The sequence below is a fragment of the Monodon monoceros genome, unplaced genomic scaffold (genome assembly GCF_005190385.1).
Source record: "Monodon monoceros isolate NGI ecotype Baffin Bay Population unplaced genomic scaffold, NGI_Narwhal_1 Super_Scaffold_9, whole genome shotgun sequence".
NCBI classification, from domain to species: Eukaryota; Metazoa; Chordata; class Mammalia; order Artiodactyla; family Monodontidae; genus Monodon; species Monodon monoceros.
This window is the reverse complement of record NW_021703786.1, coordinates 12,188,677-12,206,731: the sequence shown is the minus strand read 5'-3', so window position 1 is coordinate 12,206,731 and position 18,055 is coordinate 12,188,677. Positions and strand designations below refer to the sequence as shown.

Here is an 18,055-nt window from a genome sequence, read left to right as displayed (position 1 = left end):
AAATGCATGTGGAACACCTGAAGCTTGGTAGAAATATCAATTCCCAGGTCCACACCTAAAAATTCTGACCTGAGTGGCTTAAACAATCATTGCTTGTAATTTGAGTACAGGTGGATTACATTTTGGGAAATAACTTGGTTACTGGTTAAGAGCAAAGTCTGTAGTTACATCAAAATCTAGTTTTGGAGCTCAGTTGTGCCGCTTACTTGCTGTGTGATCTTGGCCAATTTGCTTAACCTCTCTGAGCCCCAGCCCCAGTTTACTCTTCTGTCAAATGAAAATATTAATAGTACTTAAACTATACTATTTCATTGTGAGGAGCAAATGAACACGGCAGAAAAAGCACTCAGCCTGGAGTAAGTCTCAAATATGTTAGTAACCGTTATTCAGAAAGTTTGATTTATCGTAAATATGTATTATGAATACTCTTCTTAATGGTATCCATTCATGTACATTATGATTTGATTCATAAAATAGTCGTAATTTAAATGTTCTGGAAATGTGGCTCCAGAGTGTTGACTGAAAAAAAATGCAGAACCTAAAAGTTAAGAGTTAAGTTTTATTGACAGACAAAACTGAGCACTTAAGCCCGGGACACAGCACCTCAGATAACTCTGAGGGACTGCTCTGAAGAGGCAAGAGGGGAGCCGGGATATATAGGAGTTTTTGCAACAAAGACCAGGTAGTCGGAACATCAAAAGATTGCTGTTAATTAAAGAAAACCAGCTGTCTCAGGTTAAGGAATTCAGTGCTTTTGTATGTATGGGAAGATGCAGGAGACTGGGCTCACTGAAATCATTCTTCTGATATGAACCTCAGCTACCTGGGGCCAGCATCCTGTGTTTTCTCATCCCGAGTTTCCTCAGGAGGCACCGTTGGGGGTGGCAGCAGCAGCTGACTGCTAGATGGTGGGCAACCTGTTTCTATCCTGAATTCCCTCAGGGCGTACCTCCGGAGGGGGGCGGCTGTAAGGTGATGGCTTGATGGCGGCAACATTCTTTGTTTACCGATACAGCAGGCAACATTTTTCGTTCACAAGTGTAAAGCAGAGTAGCTCTGTGGTAGCCCCCTTCCATCTCTCCCAATTTTCCTCCATTTCCTATCTTCCTATTCTTTAACCTACTATTCCTTTCAACCTGTGATTCTTTTTTTTAATTAATTTTTTTATTGGAGTATAGTTGATTTACAATGTTGTGTTAGTTTCTGCTGTATGGTAAAGTGAATCAGCCATACGTATACACATATCCACTCTCTTCTAGACTCCATCCCCATATAGGACATTACAGAGCACCAAATAGAGTTCCCTGTGCTATACAGTAGGTTCTTATTAGTTATCTTTTATATATAGTAGTGTGTATATGTCAATCTCAATCTCCCAAATTATCCCCCTCTTCCCCGTTGGTAACCATAAGTGTGTTTTCTATATCTGTGACTCAATTTCTGTTTTGTAAATAGGTTCACTTGTACCATTTTTCTAGATTCCACATATAAGCAATATCATGATATTTGTCTTTCAGAGAAAGTCAACCAGTGATTCTGATTTGCCAGATAAACAAAACCAAACTCAATGCCAGTTTACTTTTCAAAAGAGCATCTTTATTATTTCACTTTGCTGAACACAGCACTGAACGGAAACATCCAATACACGATTGTCAGTCTGGTGGCATTGGCACCATCTCTGCGTAGAACAAGCTGCCGACAGTCAATTGTCAGCAGAGTGCAAGTGAATGGGGAAGGGAAGGTCTGTGAAAAGGTGTCTTGGGACCTCTTGGAGCACACAGTCCCAGACACAGTGGGACACTGAAATTAAATTACAAAAATATTAATATTATATATAAATAAGTTGCAATCTAAGTTAGGAGCGAGTCCCGGAGTGTTGCTGTTTGGAAACAAGCAGCACACAGGAGAGGTAGCTGTGGAGGTGACAGGGGTATTTCCAAGGCTCAGACCCCTGCTGCCCAGTCGGGCCACTGAGGTCACTGGGTTCCTCAAAACTTCCAGGCCACTCAGGCATTCAGCTCCAGGTCAGTGATGTATTCCTGGACCCAGTCCTCACTGGGGTTGGCACAGAGCTGCCGGCCTCTTTTGGTTTGGAAGCTTTGGAGAAGGACAAAAGAATTACACACTGAGGAATCCAGCAGGGGGATCCTGGGCTCCCTGTGGCCCCTCCACCCCTCTCTCCTGGGAGGCCCAGGGCCTGCCACTCCCTTGGGGACCCTCTGCTTACCTCAGTCCAGAGAGACACTCTCCCTGACTCAGGGGGCCCCTCAGAGGATGCAGCCTCCTTCTTCCCCTCCCTCCCTCTGGGCTGGCCTAGCACCCCCTGACTCTGCAAGCCTGGCCAGGTCAGGTCACAGCTCAGAGACCTGGGTCCTGTATACTTGATAGGCCCCGGCGGGCTGGGCTTGCCAGGATGGCACCCCTGGCCTGTCTGTGCCCTTGGGTGCTGACTCCCATCCAACATCCCATCTCCCCAGAGGTGGGCGGGAAGACTGGCACTTACATGACACCGGGCTTGGAGCACTGGCTGCTGGTCTCAAAATAGTCAGCTACGAATTCGCGAGGAAGCTGCCAGGCATTATAGGAGAAGCAGCAGGCCGTTAGGGTGTCAGCCTCAACTGTGGAGGAAGGGACAGAATGAGGCTGAGTCATAGTTCAGAACAGGATGAGGAAGACTCGGAAGGAGAGAGACTGCCTGGCTTAGGGCACAGACTGGGAGACAGGTCACTGGAAGGCTCTGGGCATTTTTCCCTAGAAATATCCCTGTCTCTGTCCTTGTTTCTGTCTGCATCCTTCTTTATTTTTGACTCTTCACTGTGGGCTCTCTTTCTCTGTGTGCTCCAGACATCCAAACAGACTGTTCTTATCACATCTCCCTTCAGGAAATTGTTTCTGGTTCAAGAAGTCACACCCCAGCAAAAGAAAAACCTTGGACAGCTCTCATGAGACATCCAAGGGACAAACTCTTGGGACTTAGCGTGAGTTACTGGAAGACTGACACCATGGGGCGGTAACCAAATTTGGACTCTGCCTCTTGCCAACTCTTTTGTTTAGGTCCCCATTTTACCATCTGTAAAATGGGACTGTAACTCCCCAACCCTGGCTCCAGATCTGAGGACCCCTTTATAAAGATAAAAATTAAAATCTTGAAGAGAAAGGCCAAAATGTTTCATAACCCTTTAAGAAGATCTTTATTTTCTCTTGGGGGCTCTCAAGGCCAAGTAAAGTTTGGTGTGGGGACCCCTGCAACTACTGCACAGACTCACATGGTGCCGAGAAGACCTGGCTGCAGAGGGCCATGGGGCAGAGGAGGACGGCGAGGGCAGCAGCGGGCACCTTCATGATGCTGAGTAGACAGAGTGTGGCCTTGAGTGTGGGACTGGGTGCTCGCTGCTGCCTGCGTCCTTCTTTAGTGAGAGGCCATCTCCCCAGCTCTTTATAGGCAGCCCTGATGGGTGGGGAAATGGAATCTGGGCGTGAGGAAGGAAATTTTTAAGCATCGTGATGCTTTCACACTGTTTCATAACTCAGGGTCCGTGGCAACCACAGGGGCTCGGGATATCCAAGAATAGCAGCTGTCAGCTACGAGTCTCAGCCCGCAACGCATGGCTTGTTCTGGTTTCATGTGAGGAAATGGTTTCCCCTGTGAGCGGCGGCAGAGGGGTGTGTGCCCATCCAGGGCTCTTCTCAGCCGGTCCCTTCCCCTCACGACTTCTCCAGCTCTGACCTTTCCACAGAGCTGAAACTGCTGCGTTTCCCCAGCTGCTCTAACCACAAGGATAGGGCAGGTGTGATACCGCCCTGGAGGGTGGCACAAGCTTCCCTTGGATGCAAGGGACTTAATCAAGGAATCCACGCTAGGGGACTAGGAAGCATGAGGTCACGTTTCCGTCATGTGTCCAGTCATCAGTCACCGAGTAACCAGGGGCACTGGGTTAAACGCTAGTTGAAAATCATGAAGAGGCATTAGATGCGGGTGTTAATGTGTCAGAAGCCTAAAAATATTTATACCCACTAACCTAGAGATCGCATTTCTAGGAAAGAGTTCTAAAGAAACAGGGCCAAATATGGAGGCATCTTCAGGCAGGAAGGTGCTGGCCCAGCAACATTTATAACTCTAAATAAGGAAACCTAAATCTTCCTCTATCAGGGAATGATAAACTCAGTTATGATATATCCACTGGAATGTTTGTTATTAAGCCCTTAAACTAAATGAAGTAGCATAAATATAATCATAACATCAGTTGTCAAAAAGTAAGATAAAAATTATACCAACTGTATAAGATGAAGAATTATACAAATATATATGTGTATATGTGTATATACACATATACGATGAATATCGTAACCATAAATTGTGTGTGTGTGTACACACACACAGAGATATGGTCTAGGCATGGAAGAAATAAAAAGCATTGGAAATAAATGCCCAAAGCGTCATTAGTACTTAACGCTGTGTGACAGATGAATGGGCGATTTTGTTTTCCTTTTTGTCTGGAATTTTCTCTCTTTTTTTTTTTTTTTTGGAGTAAGAATGGATTACCTTCCTGGTGAGCCCACAGATTTGTGAACACACTCTGTCTTGAAACATTTCCAGCGCCACCAGTTGGAAGGTAGGCTGTTGGCAGATGTTTAACTTGAAAGAACGTTTGGATAAATATGCTAAGGTTTCTTTCGAACGGCCTTTGCTCAGATGAAGTCTTGATTTCCATTTCTCCGAACTATTCTGAGGAACCTGTAAGATATTTACATAAGTAATTTACATAAGTGTTCCTTTCCTATTCTTTTCAACTCATAATTTCAGGGGTGTGAAAGAGTCTCCCTTCTTAGCCAGATGTATATATCTTCTTTTCCATCCTTTATTATTACAGAATTAGTGGGCATAAATCACATTTTACATTGAGAAATAGATTTAGTTCTTTCTAGTGATCTTTTAAAAGATGTTATTGAGGTATAGTTGATTTACAATATTGTGTTAATTTCTGCTGTACAGCAAAGTGATTCGGTTATACACACATATATATCTATATATTCTTTTGAATTATGATTTATCCTTTCTAATGATCTTTATCCTCTAGGTGCCCCCAGTCTAGTAGGAGCAGGTAGAGTATAAACAGGTAACCACAGCACTTAACAGAAACTGCTAAGATTCTCAGGAGGAAAATAAATGAAAGCTCAGAATGTGAGGAAGAGGGAGTCATGGTCTCCCTTGGGAGGATAGGGAAAGGCGTCACGGAAGGGATGGAATTTTGATTGGGTCTTGAAAGAGACACAGGATTTGAACATATATAGATGGTGTGGCAGTAGATGGCTTGGCCTGCTAATGCAGAGTCACAGGTGTGAAATTGCTGGGTCAGAGGGAGGAGTGAGTCCTTCAGAGTAGCTGCACAGTGGAGGGGCAAATATGGATGAAGAAGCTGCATTAGGACCAAACCAAGAGGGCTTTGAATTCCCCCAAAAGGAGTTAGAACAATGGAGGAGATAAGACGTGAGCAAAGTGAGACCACACCTGAGGAATTCTGTCCTTCCTGTGTCCGTAGAGTTACTTCTCTTAAAACACATGGGCTGTGTTTCCATCCCATCCCTATGATTGCTAATGCTGGTCCGAGGGAGGTGCAGCAAAGGCAAGATTTGGGGCAATGGCAGGTTTCACTGGGGCTGTAGCATCCAGCTGTCTTCCTTTGTTACTGTCAATTCCAGAAAATGGAGTCTATCATTTGCTTCACTGGAAACTCCAGGTCACAGACAATGCCTCCTCCTCACGTCCACCCCCTCTGCCCCAGCCCTCAGTCGATACCCTGAATTGAATTCCCTCATTTACTTCTTGGGGGAACCCCCTTCACACTCGTGATTTAGTTTCTGAGAGCAGGCGTCTCTGAGTTGAGGAGGTTGAGAAGAAGGAAATGGAAACTGCTGAATCAATCACATTTCTGATAACGGACTTTATTATTTAGCTCTGCCATTACAGCACTTTCCACATTGTGTGATAGTTATCTTTGTAATTGTCTCTTCAAAAATCTAGACCTGTTGATTTTATTTATTTTTAGATTATTATTGGAGTATAGTGGATTTACAATGTTGTGTTAGTTTCTGGTGTACAGCAAAGAGATTCAGTTATATATATTCTTTCATATTCTTTTCTGTTAAGGTTTATTCCAAGATATTGGAATATAGTTCCCTGTGCTATAAGTAGGTCCTTGTTATTTTATATATAGTAGTTTGTATCTACTAATCCCAAACTCCTTAATTTATCCCTTCCACAACCCTGCCCCTGCCTTTCCCCTTTGGTAACCATAAGTTTGTTTTCTATGTCTGTGAGTCTGTTTCTGTTTTATAAATAAGTTCATTTGTATCATAGTTTAGATTCCACATATAAGTGATATCATACGATATTTGTCTTTCTCTGACTTACTCACTTAGCATGGTAATCTCTAGGTCCATCCATGTTGCAGCAAATGGCATTTTTTCATTCTTTATGGCTGAGTAGTATTCCATCGTGCGTGTGTGTGTGTGTGTGTGTGTGTGTGTGTGTGTGTTTGTGTGTCTGTATACCACATCTTCTTTATTCATTCATCTGTCAATAGACATTTAGGTTGCTTCCACGTCTTAGCTGTTGAAAATAGTTCTGCTGTGAACATTGGGGTGCTTATTTCTTTTTGAATTAGAGTTTTCATCTTTTCTGGATACATGCCCAGGAGTGGGATTTCTGGATCATATGGTAACTCTATTTTTTGTTATTTAAGGAACCTCCATACTGTTTTCCATAGTGGTTGTACAAATTTGTATTCCCACCAACAGTGTAGGAGGGTTCCCTTTTCTCCACACCCTCTCCAGCATTTATTATTTGTAGACATTTTAATGATGGCTATTTTGACCGGTGTGAGGTGATACCTCATTGTACTTTTGATTTGCATTTCTCTAATAATTAGTGATGTTGAGCATCTTTTCATGTGCCTATTGAATGTCCTGTTGATTTTAAACCAAATTCATACCATGTCTTGGTGGACTTAAACCAAATTCTAGCACATGTTGATTATAACATGGTTAATTTTCTGACATAGTCTCTATGTCTTATAATTTTATTCTTTTTGATAAATATAAAATTCTATCTTAGTGATTATATATTTGTAAGATTTTTCATATCAGTCCTAAAACCAGGAAATAGCTCTTTGTCATATATGTTTTTATTTGAATCAGGAAAATAACATACTTGTATGCAAAGTATGTGCTCCATATGCACATATTTAATGAATAATGTAAGGAAACCTTAGGATGGATGAGTTGGAAGGGTCTCAGAAATATCCAAGGAGGTAAATTAATGTTCCCAGGTAAAATGACTTGCCCAGGATCAGAGAGATGGAATTAGTCAGTTTTACATTTCAGTGTCTACATTATTTAACAATGTATCTCCAACAGTAATCGCAATGCATTAATAAGTATTTGGTGAATGAATGGTTCATTGATTTGACGAACAGTATGTATTATGCCCAACGTCTCACTAGGGAGTTGAAATACTAATATTATATAAAGGATCAGAAAGGCCATGGTGTCAAGGTCTTGATCTTTGGGGACCACCAAGATCTCTTAAGTGGTGATCACAGAAACTGGCCAATGGTCAACATGGTGGATCCTTCAGCATGGAGGGCCTTGATTTGTGTCCTAGCTTTCTGGTTCATTGCAGCCTCTTTGAGGCCCCACCTCAGTCCAGCAGAACATCCCAGCCACGAGAACAGGGAATTCTGGCTGAATAATTCAGGTTCTGCAACACCTCTGCCTAGTCCGGCTCTGCTCACCTCCTCATTGTTTCCTGTGTCCTGGCCCTGATGGATTGGTTTCGTTCCAGTTTCCGGTCCCATAGCTCTACATCCCCAGGCGTCAATCTCAGCTCTCTCCCTTTGGCAGCAGTGGTTCCATGGATGGGCTCCTTGATAATGACACCCTTTTTTGGCCCGGCCTTGGCCTCCTTTTTTCCAGCTGTGGTCCACAGAGTCAGGCTGCAGCAGGCTTGGCCCTGCCTTTCATGTGGGCAGAGAAAATATCCTGGGGGCCCAGTTCTAGCATCCTAGAGAGACAGTGTCTCACTGACGCAGCCCCTTCTTTCTGCAGCCAGGCCCTTTCCTATCTTGAGTTCTTCTTGTCATTCTCCTCTGGCCATTTTGTGTGTGTGTGTGTGTGTGCGTGTGCGTGCATGTGCACGTGCACGCAGATCAGGGCGTACATCTTGGTACTGGATTACATCCTTCCACCTGTCGCCCTGCTCCTCCTTCTGTGACTCAGTAAAAAGCATCCCCTCTTACCAGGTTTCCAAGCCAGAAAGCTGGGAGTCACCCTTGACTCCTCACTCCCCCTCATCTCCTCCATCTATTCAACTACTGACTCTGTTGTATACTTGAAATTAAGTGTATCTACTTCTCATCTTTCCCATTCCCACTGTCTTAGGTGGGTCCTTGTCACTTCTTGTCATGACAAGAGTGTCCTGTCAATTGTTTTTTCCTCCATTTGCCTCTCTTCAATTTGTCCAGCACAAGGCATTTGAAGTGATTTTGATCAAATCAGTCTCTGTCTCTCTCTGCTGAAAACCCTTCAAACAGTCTACCTTGTTTCCAGCATGAAATGGAAGCTTCCCCTCTGTGATCTGACCTCTGTCTCCCCCTTTGGCCTTGTTTCTTGCCACCTTCAGACTTCCTGGAAACAAAGACTCAGCTCTCTAAACTACATGTGATTCCTTAAAAATGCAGGTCTCTGCTCTGCTTTTTATGAGCCAGGTGTCACTTGGCAAAGCACAATTTCCCTTTCGTGTAGATCACAGGGCAGAGTGAAATTCTATAAGCATGGGTATATCCCGTGAAAGCTGCAGGGATTCGTATTTAGAACAAATAAAGGAAACCACTGTTTAATTACCTTAATTTTCTAAGGAAAAGAGAGAAATCCATGGATTGCACTATTCAAAGACATGCAAAATGCAAAACCGAAAGATATTTTACATCATAATAACACAGCTTTGGCCATTAAACTTTAACATAAATTTATAAGAAACACATTTCCCTTTTCTGATTTATTTACGCTCTGGAGCCATACCTTCTTGGTATCATTTCAAAATCTGTCATGTACGAGCTGTGTGTTACTTACCTTCAGTAGGTTACTTACCTCTCTGTGCTTCAGTGTCCTCATGTGTGAAAGGGGATAACAGTACCTACCTCAGAGCACTGCTGTGAGGATGAAATGCATTAATATCTATAAAGGCTTAGAACATGATTGGCTCATAGTAAGTGTTATGTGTTAGTTACTATTATCATTATAACTGAAATATTTCAAGTAATCTCTTTTATATATTTTAAAAAGCACGGGTCTCTTGTTCTTTGCCTGAATGACCCCACCCTCACACTCTTCCTGGTTAATCATCCTTCAAGTCTCAGCTCAATTTAGAATAGAGGAAGGTTAGAACAACCTGAATGGGCTAAGTAACAGATTGGTTAAATATAAATTTTGGTATAAAAGTTTGGAATATCCCCACACTGAAACATCATGCATGCTAATTTTGTTTCTTATAAAGTTTTCTTTTTTATTAAATTTATTTATTTTTGGCTGCGTTGGGTCTTCGCTGCTGTGCGCAGGCTTTCTCTAGTTGCGGTGAGCGGGGGCTGCTCTTCATTGTGGTGCGTGGGCTTCTCATTGTCATGGCTTCTCTTGTTGCAGAGCACGGGCTCTAGGCGCACAGGCTTCAGTAATTGTGGCACGCGGGCTCAGTAGTTGTGGCCCACGGGCTCAGTAGTTGTGGTACACGGGCTTAGTTGCTCCGCGGCATGTGGGATCTTCCCGGACCAGGGCTCAAACCCGTGTCCCCTGCACTGGCAGGCGGATTCTTAACCACTGCGCCACCAGGGGAGCCCTGCCCTTCACCTTTGACAGCTAAAGAGCAGGCTGTGGCCGGTGACAAAGGCACATTTCCACTTTAAGAAGATTGGGACCATCACTGATGAATGGCTTCAACCAGCTCACTGTCCTATGGACTCCATCCTGAACCCTGCACTTCGAATAATTATGTACTTATTTCTTCAATCTGCAATCCAGTTTCTGCTCCCATTCTCTCCAAGGGATTTGGCTACCATATTGGCAAGACTAAAGGATTTACCTTTTCTTAGTTTATTGTCTTGGCAGAACGACCATATATTCCAGATCCCCTTGGCTTTGCAGTTGCAACATTCACTCACAAGGAATTCTCTAGTTCCGGGCACTCCACTTCCTAGTGGCTAAGTCTCTTGGTCCCGACACCCAGTGGTCTCTCCTACACTTGCATCTCAGCACTCTCCTTCCACAAAAGCACAGCATGTCGGGATTGCCCACCTCTGCTTCCCGCCCCTCAGCAGGATTGTAATCTCTTCTGAGAGTCTGGTACCTTCAGAGACTTCCCACCTGTGATCTCAAAGGGTCACACCTGTCAAAGAAGTTTGGTCATCTCTGGACCAGGAGTTGGAAGAAATTGGGTCTTGACACATATCCTATGTAACCTTAATCAAGTATTTTAACTTTTCTAGGTCTTGCTTCCTAATCTGAGCCATGGCAAAACAGATTGGGATCAGGTAAAACCATAGACATGGATATGCTGAGGGAAATCCAAAGACCTTTGGAAGGTCTTGTTACTGCTGTGGCCACTGGTCCTGCTTTCAGGACCACTGGGGAGGCTGGGAGGACAAAATGACAAAACAGATGTGAAAATTCCCAGGATGGAGTTTCGAGCACAGTGGCCATCAAGGGCGTGGGAGGGGAAACCTCTTATCAGCACAAGTGAGGGGAAGTGGAGGGCTTCCCTGCTCAGGAGTGAGGGGCTGGCCCACAGTATGCCCGTGGGGCTCTCTGGAACCATGGTTAACTCTCGCTGCCGCTTCTCACATCCCTGAGCTGGAAAGAGCTAAGTCCTAGAATAGTATCCTTTACCATGAAACCACTGGGCATGTGGGTTGAGGAAGAAGGAGGAGGAGCCATTCCCATCAAGGCTGGGGACTCCTATTCTGGATAGAGTGTCAGATGCCTAGTTAATTCATACTTCATTTGGCTAAATGGACTTCATGTCCAGAGTCCATGTTACCTATCACACCCCCTCCCATTAAAACTGGTAGTTTGAGCTGCCTCTGGACACTTATTAATACCTACTGTGTAGGGCTTCCCTGGTGGCACAGTGGTTAAGAATCCACCTGCCAATGCAGGGGACACGGGTTCAAGCCCTGGTCCGGGAAGATCCCACATGCCACGGAGCAGCTAAGCCTGTCCGCCACAACTACTGAGCCTGCACTCTACAGCCCGCGAACCACAACTACTGAGCCCAAGTGCCACAACTACTGAAGCCCGCGTGCCTAGAGCCTATGCTCTGCAACAAGAGAAGCCACCCAGTGAGAAGCCCAAGCACTGCAACGAAGTGTAGCCCCCGCTCACCACAACTAGAGAAAAGCTCATGCACAGCAACAAAGACCCAAGGCAGCCAAAAATAAAAATAAATAAATAAATTAAAAAAAATACCTACTGTGTACACAGAGATAAGCATAACCCAGTTTCTGCATTAAGGAACTCCCTTTCTAGGAGCAGAGACAACCAAGTAGACAGATATTTTATAGGTGATGTGATGGAGGTAGCACAAAGGGAGGTACAGAATTCAGTTGGAAGAGAGGTCAGGGAAGGTTCTCTAGAGGAGATGAGCACTTTTTTGGTTGTGTATTTGAGAGGCATTTGTTATCATTCTCTATCGACTATTACTTAGGAATGGCCTCAATGTATAAACCTTGGAGGCCATTGATTTAGCTAAACATTTTGACACAAGCCTTTGTACTCTCTGTGTGAACGTTCACTGGTGTGAACACAGCATTATTGTTAAGACCTTCATGAATAAAAAAATTTTGCCTGCATGAGCCAAAGATCAAATCTAAGGCTAGGAGGCAAAAATCAACAAACGCACTGCGTGGCTAATCACCCACTCTTACCTATCATCATTCTTCTTATGTATATTCATAAGAGTTATGTCCTTCCATGGCTTGAAGGTCAGCGCTCCCCACTCATGTAGTCGGAGGTCTCCACGTCAAGGGCTCTTCCTTAGTGCACAGTGGATTTAGTCTTGACCTGGAACTATTCATTTACAGCCAAGAGATGGTTTTCTCCATCCTTTGGGCGCTCTGACATTTTGTTTCTACCTCTGACATGACACATACCTTATTCCATCTCACGAGATAGTGATTTCTGTCACTGTCAGCACCATCACTAGACTAAGGACTCTGAGGGCAGCGATGGGTTGTCATTCAGCTCTGTCTGTCCTGACAAAGAACAGGTGACTACTCAATTGGGTTGAATGGAAATGCCAGGATAACAAAGTCTGTGTAGATTCCGGGTACCACAAGACACACCCTTCTTCCCTTGAAGCAAGGTTCTTGACGCATGAACATGAAAGTCCATCAACCAGGAGAGACCACGAGAGATACTCGCATAAGTGATATCAGAGATTGTAGAGTGTTAGAGTTGGGGATGGGGGTCTTGGTGAAGATCAGAACACTTGAAGCGAGACTCACAGGAAGAAAGGAGTGAGGACAGAAAGGATAAAGAAAAGAAGTACAGTCTGTGTGCATGTGTAGGTGGTGGGAGCAGGGAGAGAGGAGAGTGATGAAGTAGGAAGACATTGTACTTTATTTAGTGACACTGAAATGCTCCGAGATGCTGCTCTGACTCCTTCTATCCCACATCTCTACAGCACCCAGGAGGCCTGGCTCCCTCTTTTCACTCTTCATTCTTCCTTTTCAAAGCAGAGGCAGGTAGCAATGTGGGACTGCGGGTGAGCAGGTGGATCAGAGTGGTTGAGCTGAAGGTGGATAGAGGTCTTGATCCCATCATCCTAATGGCCCTCATTTGCCCTGATTCATGCACTATTGTATTCCTGGCCTTTGGAAGCTTCATGTAGTCACCTTCAGGCCCACAGGCAGCTGCCGAACCAGGCAGGGCTTTAGAAGAACACAGGGAATTCCCTGTGGATGTCTGGGAAACACCCACAGGCTTAGATTATATACTTTATCTGTAACGTAGATGAATTCATTGCCAGCTTTATCCAATTCCATTTTTATACTGGAAGAACATTCTTTATCTGGGTCTTCTAAACTTGATTCTTCCTGATTTCTTTCTCCTTTTCTGTTATTGGCCCAAGGGAGCGCACTGAAATCTTGATTTCTTTTGCATTCTTTGGGACAGATGGACCACACCCCTTTCCTGTATTCAGCCCTGATAAGATGGGTCTTTGTGTGTGGCGTGGCCCCTAGGTGGCCAGCAGTTTCCCTCTCTGTGGTCACGTTCTATATTTGTTCTGGAGATGACAGGGTAGAAAGAAAATGGATTTTAGAGTCAGATGAACCTCAGTCCAAATCTTGGCACTGCCACTTAACAGCTGTGTGGCCTTGAGATTATCACTGAACTCTGTTCTGCCCTCTGAATCTCATTGCCTCAGGGGAATAATCACACCCTGCTCAGGGTTATGGTAGGGTTAGATGTATGTGTAGAACGCAGCTTGCCTAGTGCCTGACACATAGTGTAGAAGCTACACTTCTGCTGGGGCCTTCTGCACGCTGGACAGAAGCTGGACACTTCCGTTATGCCCAAGGAAATATACAGGCCACTAAAGTCGCTCTGCCTAGCAGAAGGAGGCCTGCAGTGGGACATGGAATCCTGGCTTCCTCCCCTTCTCGGGGCCAGGCCTGTGGCTACCCTAGAAAGACTGACGTGAAGTCTCTAGCTTCTGGAGGTGCTAACCACCAAGAGCATGATGGTTCTCATCTACAAGCCCCTTCTAGTAGGTGTGAAGGTTCTATCTTTCTTGTTGGGTTTGCAATTCTCCCCCATGCCTCAGTCACTGCCTTTGGTATACCACTTCCCTCTAGGGTTCAGCCCACTTCTTCTCTCCTACACCTCCCTCCGCTTTCCTCCGTGATGACACTGCTGGGGAAAAGAAAGCTGTGCAGAGGTCCTCAGCCAGCTAGCTTCAGTTTCCTTATTGGCACCATGACATCATCTGTACCCTGGAAATTCCACTCTCCCCCATCTCTGTCCCAGGCCTCAGAGTTCCTATAAAGAAGGGCTCCCAACTCAGTATCAACACAGAGCACAGAAGGGTTCTGAAGCTCCTGGGTTCTGCAGTCCAAGCTCCAGGCAAGTCTCTCCTCAGCCAAGACCATGAAGCTCTGCATGGCTGTCCTCTCCTTCCTCGTGCTCGCAGCTGCTTTCTGCCCTCTGGCACTCTCAGCACCAAGTAAGTCCATTCTTCCCGCTGCCGCTGAGTCAGGATGTAGGTGGCGCTGACTTTCCTAGTTGGGGCTGGTCCAACACTAACATCTGGGGATGAGACAAAAGGGAGCAGGGAAGATTCCTAGGTAGCCCGCAGGTAAACGTAGAGTCTGGTAGACACTCAGTAATATTCAAGTTCCTGTTTTCTTAAGAAATAGCAACCCATAGACTGGTTTAAGCAAGTCCCTGTCTCTCTCTGTGCCTTGGTTTCCCCATCTGTAAAATGAAGGGAGTTAGACCTGTGCTCTGAGACCCAATACAGCCTGAACCTTCTAGAATCCTTTCATGGTCTTCTCCTAGGACTCTCTATTCAGAATAAGACTCCTACTCAGAGTGGGTGGGATTAGATACAAGGGACCATATTTGGGGATCTGGCAGATCCACAGGGATGCCCTTTGAATATCTATAACTAGAAGCCAAAATGAATAGCTCTGGGTAGAGCTTCTGTCTCACCTCGGCCTTTCTTCCCAGTGGGCTCAGACCCTCCCACTGCCTGCTGCTTCTCTTACACCCTGCGGAAGCTTCCTCGCAACTTTGTGATCGATTATTACGAGACCAGCAGTCTCTGCTCCCAGCCAGCTGTGGTGTGAGTATCAACCCTGGGGCCTTTCTTGGAGGCGAGGGTGAGGGCAGGATTAGAAAAGGGGGCCTGTTTGAGGTGAGGGGAGATGAAGCAGTAGGGAGGCAGGTGTCAGGGCTGAAGGCCTCCCTGAAAGCAGTGAGGAACAGGTCATGATGTCACCTGCTGAGACCTGGAGAGGGCTGGGTGGGAGCTAAAGGAGGGGAAGGTGCTTTCTGGGGAGGAAGTTAGCTAGAGGCCAGGAAAACAGGGAAGGTCAAAAAGAGGATAGAAGATGTGGGCTGAATTCTTAAACCATACTTAGAAAACACGTGCCAAAGTCATTGCTAGGGGCAGCAGGGAATGAATGGGGAGATACGTCCACATTGATTGCAAAACTCATTGGTTCCTAATCTGGGCAACTCAGGAGGCCACAGCTAAACCCAAGGAGGAAGTTACAAGGAATCAGGTCCCAGCAGCACCCCAGGAAGGGTCTTCTCACCCACTAGGCTGTCCAGCATGAGCCATGGTGAAGGACAGGGGGATACCTGCCACAGGCAAGGTCCCGTGGGATTCTAACCTGTCCACTCTTTGCTCCACAGATTCCAAACCAAAAAGGGCAGGCAGGTGTGCGCCAACCCCAGTGATCCCTGGGTCCAGGAGTACATGGATGACCTTGAACTGAACTGAGCTGCTCTGAGGCCGGGGCAAGTGTTCTGCAGGAAAGATCACCTGAGCCCGACGCTTCTCAGCAAGACGCACCCTCTCCACACTCACGACCCCTCCCAGTAGTCCCTGTTCCTTCTCTTAATTTAATCTTTATTACGTACTATGTTATTATTGTATTTGGTGTTGTTTCCCACTATTTATGTTTGTTTTGCCAAAGGACATGTGTCCCCCATGGGGATGGTCCACCATCACTGTTTCTCTGCTCTTGCGGATACGTGGATAATGCAATTGAGTCCAAGTGTTAATAAAACTTTTTAAAAATGTGGACAGTTTCTTTGTGTTTTAATTTGATTTGCGGTAAAGGGAATTGCCTGCTATTATGAATAGTTTCCAAACACAATAAGAATGAGCAATTACTGAGTCCTTAATATGGGCTAAAATGTCTAGAGATACAAACTTCACTTAATACTTTTAGCAAGGATTTTAACACCCTTATGAAGTAGGGACTGTTATCCTCAATTTTACGGATGTAGAAACAGAGGCACAGAGGTGATGTGACTTGCTAAGGCATGTAGGTCTGCTTGGGGTGCACCATGAAAGGCTGATCCAAAAAGATACCTGTGCTGCTGAGGGCTATCATTTCAACATCTTGTAGGGAAGCTGTAAATAGGAAGAGCAGCACAACAGAGAGGGAAGATAAAGTAGCTCAGAATCAGAAAAGTGGGCCTCCATCACTCACTATCATTAAGAAAGTCACTTTGGGGGCTTCCCTGGTGGCGCAGTGGTTGAGAGTCTGCCTGCCGTTGCAGGGGACACGGGTTCGTGCCCCGGTCCGGGAAGATCCCACATGCCGTGGAGCGGCTGGGCCCGTGAGCCATGGCCGCTGAGCCTGCGCGTCCGGAGCCTGTGCTCCGCAACGGGAGAGGCCACAACAGTGAGAGGCCCGCGTACCGCAAAAAAAAAGAAAGTCATCTTGTCTCATTGGACCTCAATTTTCACCCCTGTAAAGTGGGAGTGATATTATTCACTTTGAAGGGGTGTTATGATATGATGTGTAAAGCTCTCATCATGGGGCCTGGTGCCTGGAAGTTTCTCTCTTTCCCTCTCTGAGCCTCAGCTTTTTCACTTAAAATGGGCTATAATGTCTGTCCTCCCAGGGTCATCAGGCAGATTAGATTAGTGGATCGGCCCTCTAGAGCCAAAGCAAATGCAAAGTGTGGTCATGAGGACAAAAGAACAGATGTCAGATTTGGTTCTAGAGTGTGATGGGAGTAACCCAAGGCCACTTACCAACCCTTCGGTCATGACTTCCTATGACATGGGTCGGGCAGAACATGACTCTCAAGTAGAATTACATGCACAGTTAAATCTTGATTCACAAGCTGGGAGGAACCTCTCAGACCATCTGGTCCAGCCCTATCATAGTACAGAAACTGAGGAATAAGAACTGAGAAGTGACTTTCTAAAGGCCACCCAGAGAGCATCAAGGCCAGTGTCAAGCCCCAGGTTAGTCCCCTTTTCTGTGCTCGTTGTGACATGCCTCCATGGTCCCCAAAAGGACAGCTCATCGTGTAAGTAGGGTAAAGAGGGAGCTACGTCAAAATTGTTTGTGTTCGTTTTTTTTTTATTGAACTATAGTTGATCTATAATGTGTTGTTTCAGGTGTACAGCAAAGTGATTCAGTTATATATTCATATATATATAATATATATATATATTCTTCAGATTCTTTTCCATCATAGGTTATTACAAGATATTGAATATAGTTCCCTGTGCTCTACAGTAAATCCTTGTTGTTTAGCTATTTTATGTATAGTAGTGTGTATCTGTTAATTCCATACTCCTAATTTATCCCTCCCCTCTCTCCCTTTCCCATTTGGTAACCATAAGTTTGTTTTCTGTGTCTGTGAGTCTGTTTCTGTTTTGTAAATAAATTCATTTGTTTTGTTTTGTTTTGTTTTTAGATTCCACATATAAGTGATAATGTACAGTATTTGTCTTTCTTTGTCTGACTTAGTACGATAATTTTCAGGTCCATCCATGTGCTGCAAATGGCAATATTTCATTCTTTTTATGGCTGAGTAATATTCCATTGTATATATGTACCACATCTTCTTTATCCACTCATCTGTCGATGGACATTTAGGTTGCTTCCATGTCCTGGCTACTGTATTGTAAATAGTGCTGCAATGAACATTGGGGTGCATGTATCTTTTCAAATTATGGTTTTCTCAGGGTATATGCCCAGGAGTGGGATTGCTGGATCATATGGTAGCTCTATTTTTAGTTTTTTAACGAACCTCCATACTGTTCTCCATAGTGGCTTTACCAGTTTGTATTCCCACCAACAGTGTAGGAGGGTTCCCTTTTCTCCACACCCTCTCCAGCATTTATTTATTTATTTATTTTAAAAAAATGTTGAGCCTTCTTTTAATTTATTTATTTTTATTTTTGGCTGTGTTGGGTCTTCGTTTCTGTGCGAGGGCTTTCTCTAGTTGTGGCAAGCGGGGGCCACTCTTC

General features: G+C 44.9%; 2 protein-coding genes across 2 annotated transcripts; one reads left to right on the top strand and one right to left on the bottom strand.

Moving 5' to 3' along the window:
- Positions 1 to 2,002: 2,002 nt before the first annotated feature.
- LOC114889298 (C-C motif chemokine 3-like) lies at positions 2,003 to 3,391 on the bottom strand. Its single transcript, XM_029212427.1, has 3 exons — positions 3,267 to 3,391; positions 2,504 to 2,618; positions 2,003 to 2,097 (listed from the first exon to the last, which is right to left on the bottom strand). Exons 1-3 carry the CDS (start codon positions 3,340 to 3,342, stop codon positions 2,007 to 2,009), a joined length of 282 nt encoding a protein of 93 aa, XP_029068260.1. The 5' UTR covers positions 3,343 to 3,391; the 3' UTR covers positions 2,003 to 2,006.
- Positions 3,392 to 13,980: 10,589 nt separating this feature from the next.
- LOC114889161 (C-C motif chemokine 4) lies at positions 13,981 to 15,857 on the top strand. Its single transcript, XM_029212145.1, has 3 exons — positions 13,981 to 14,272; positions 14,779 to 14,893; positions 15,469 to 15,857. The coding sequence occupies exons 1-3, from the start codon at positions 14,197 to 14,199 to the stop codon at positions 15,554 to 15,556; spliced, it is 279 nt and encodes a 92-aa protein (XP_029067978.1). The 5' UTR covers positions 13,981 to 14,196; the 3' UTR covers positions 15,557 to 15,857.
- The last annotated feature ends 2,198 nt before the right edge of the window (positions 15,858 to 18,055 follow it).

Bases quoted from the DNA above. Each gene is read 5' to 3' on its own strand.
- LOC114889161 (XM_029212145.1), top strand. From the start codon at position 14,197: ATGAAGCTCTGCATGGCTGTCCTCTCCTTCCTCGTGCTCGCAGCTGCT. The intron at 14,273-14,778 runs GTAAGTCCATTC...CTTTCTTCCCAG, and splicing joins TCTGGCACTCTCAGCACCAA to TGGGCTCAGACCCTCCCACT. The intron at 14,894-15,468 runs GTGAGTATCAAC...TTTGCTCCACAG, and splicing joins TGCTCCCAGCCAGCTGTGGT to ATTCCAAACCAAAAAGGGCA.
- LOC114889298 (XM_029212427.1), bottom strand. From the start codon at position 3,342: ATGAAGGTGCCCGCTGCTGCCCTCGCCGTCCTCCTCTGCCCCATGGCC. The intron at 2,619-3,266 runs GTGAGTCTGTGC...CTTCCTCCACAG, and splicing joins CCAGGTCTTCTCGGCACCAT to TTGAGGCTGACACCCTAACG. The intron at 2,098-2,503 runs GTAAGTGCCAGT...CCTTCTCCAAAG, and splicing joins TGCTCCAAGCCCGGTGTCAT to CTTCCAAACCAAAAGAGGCC.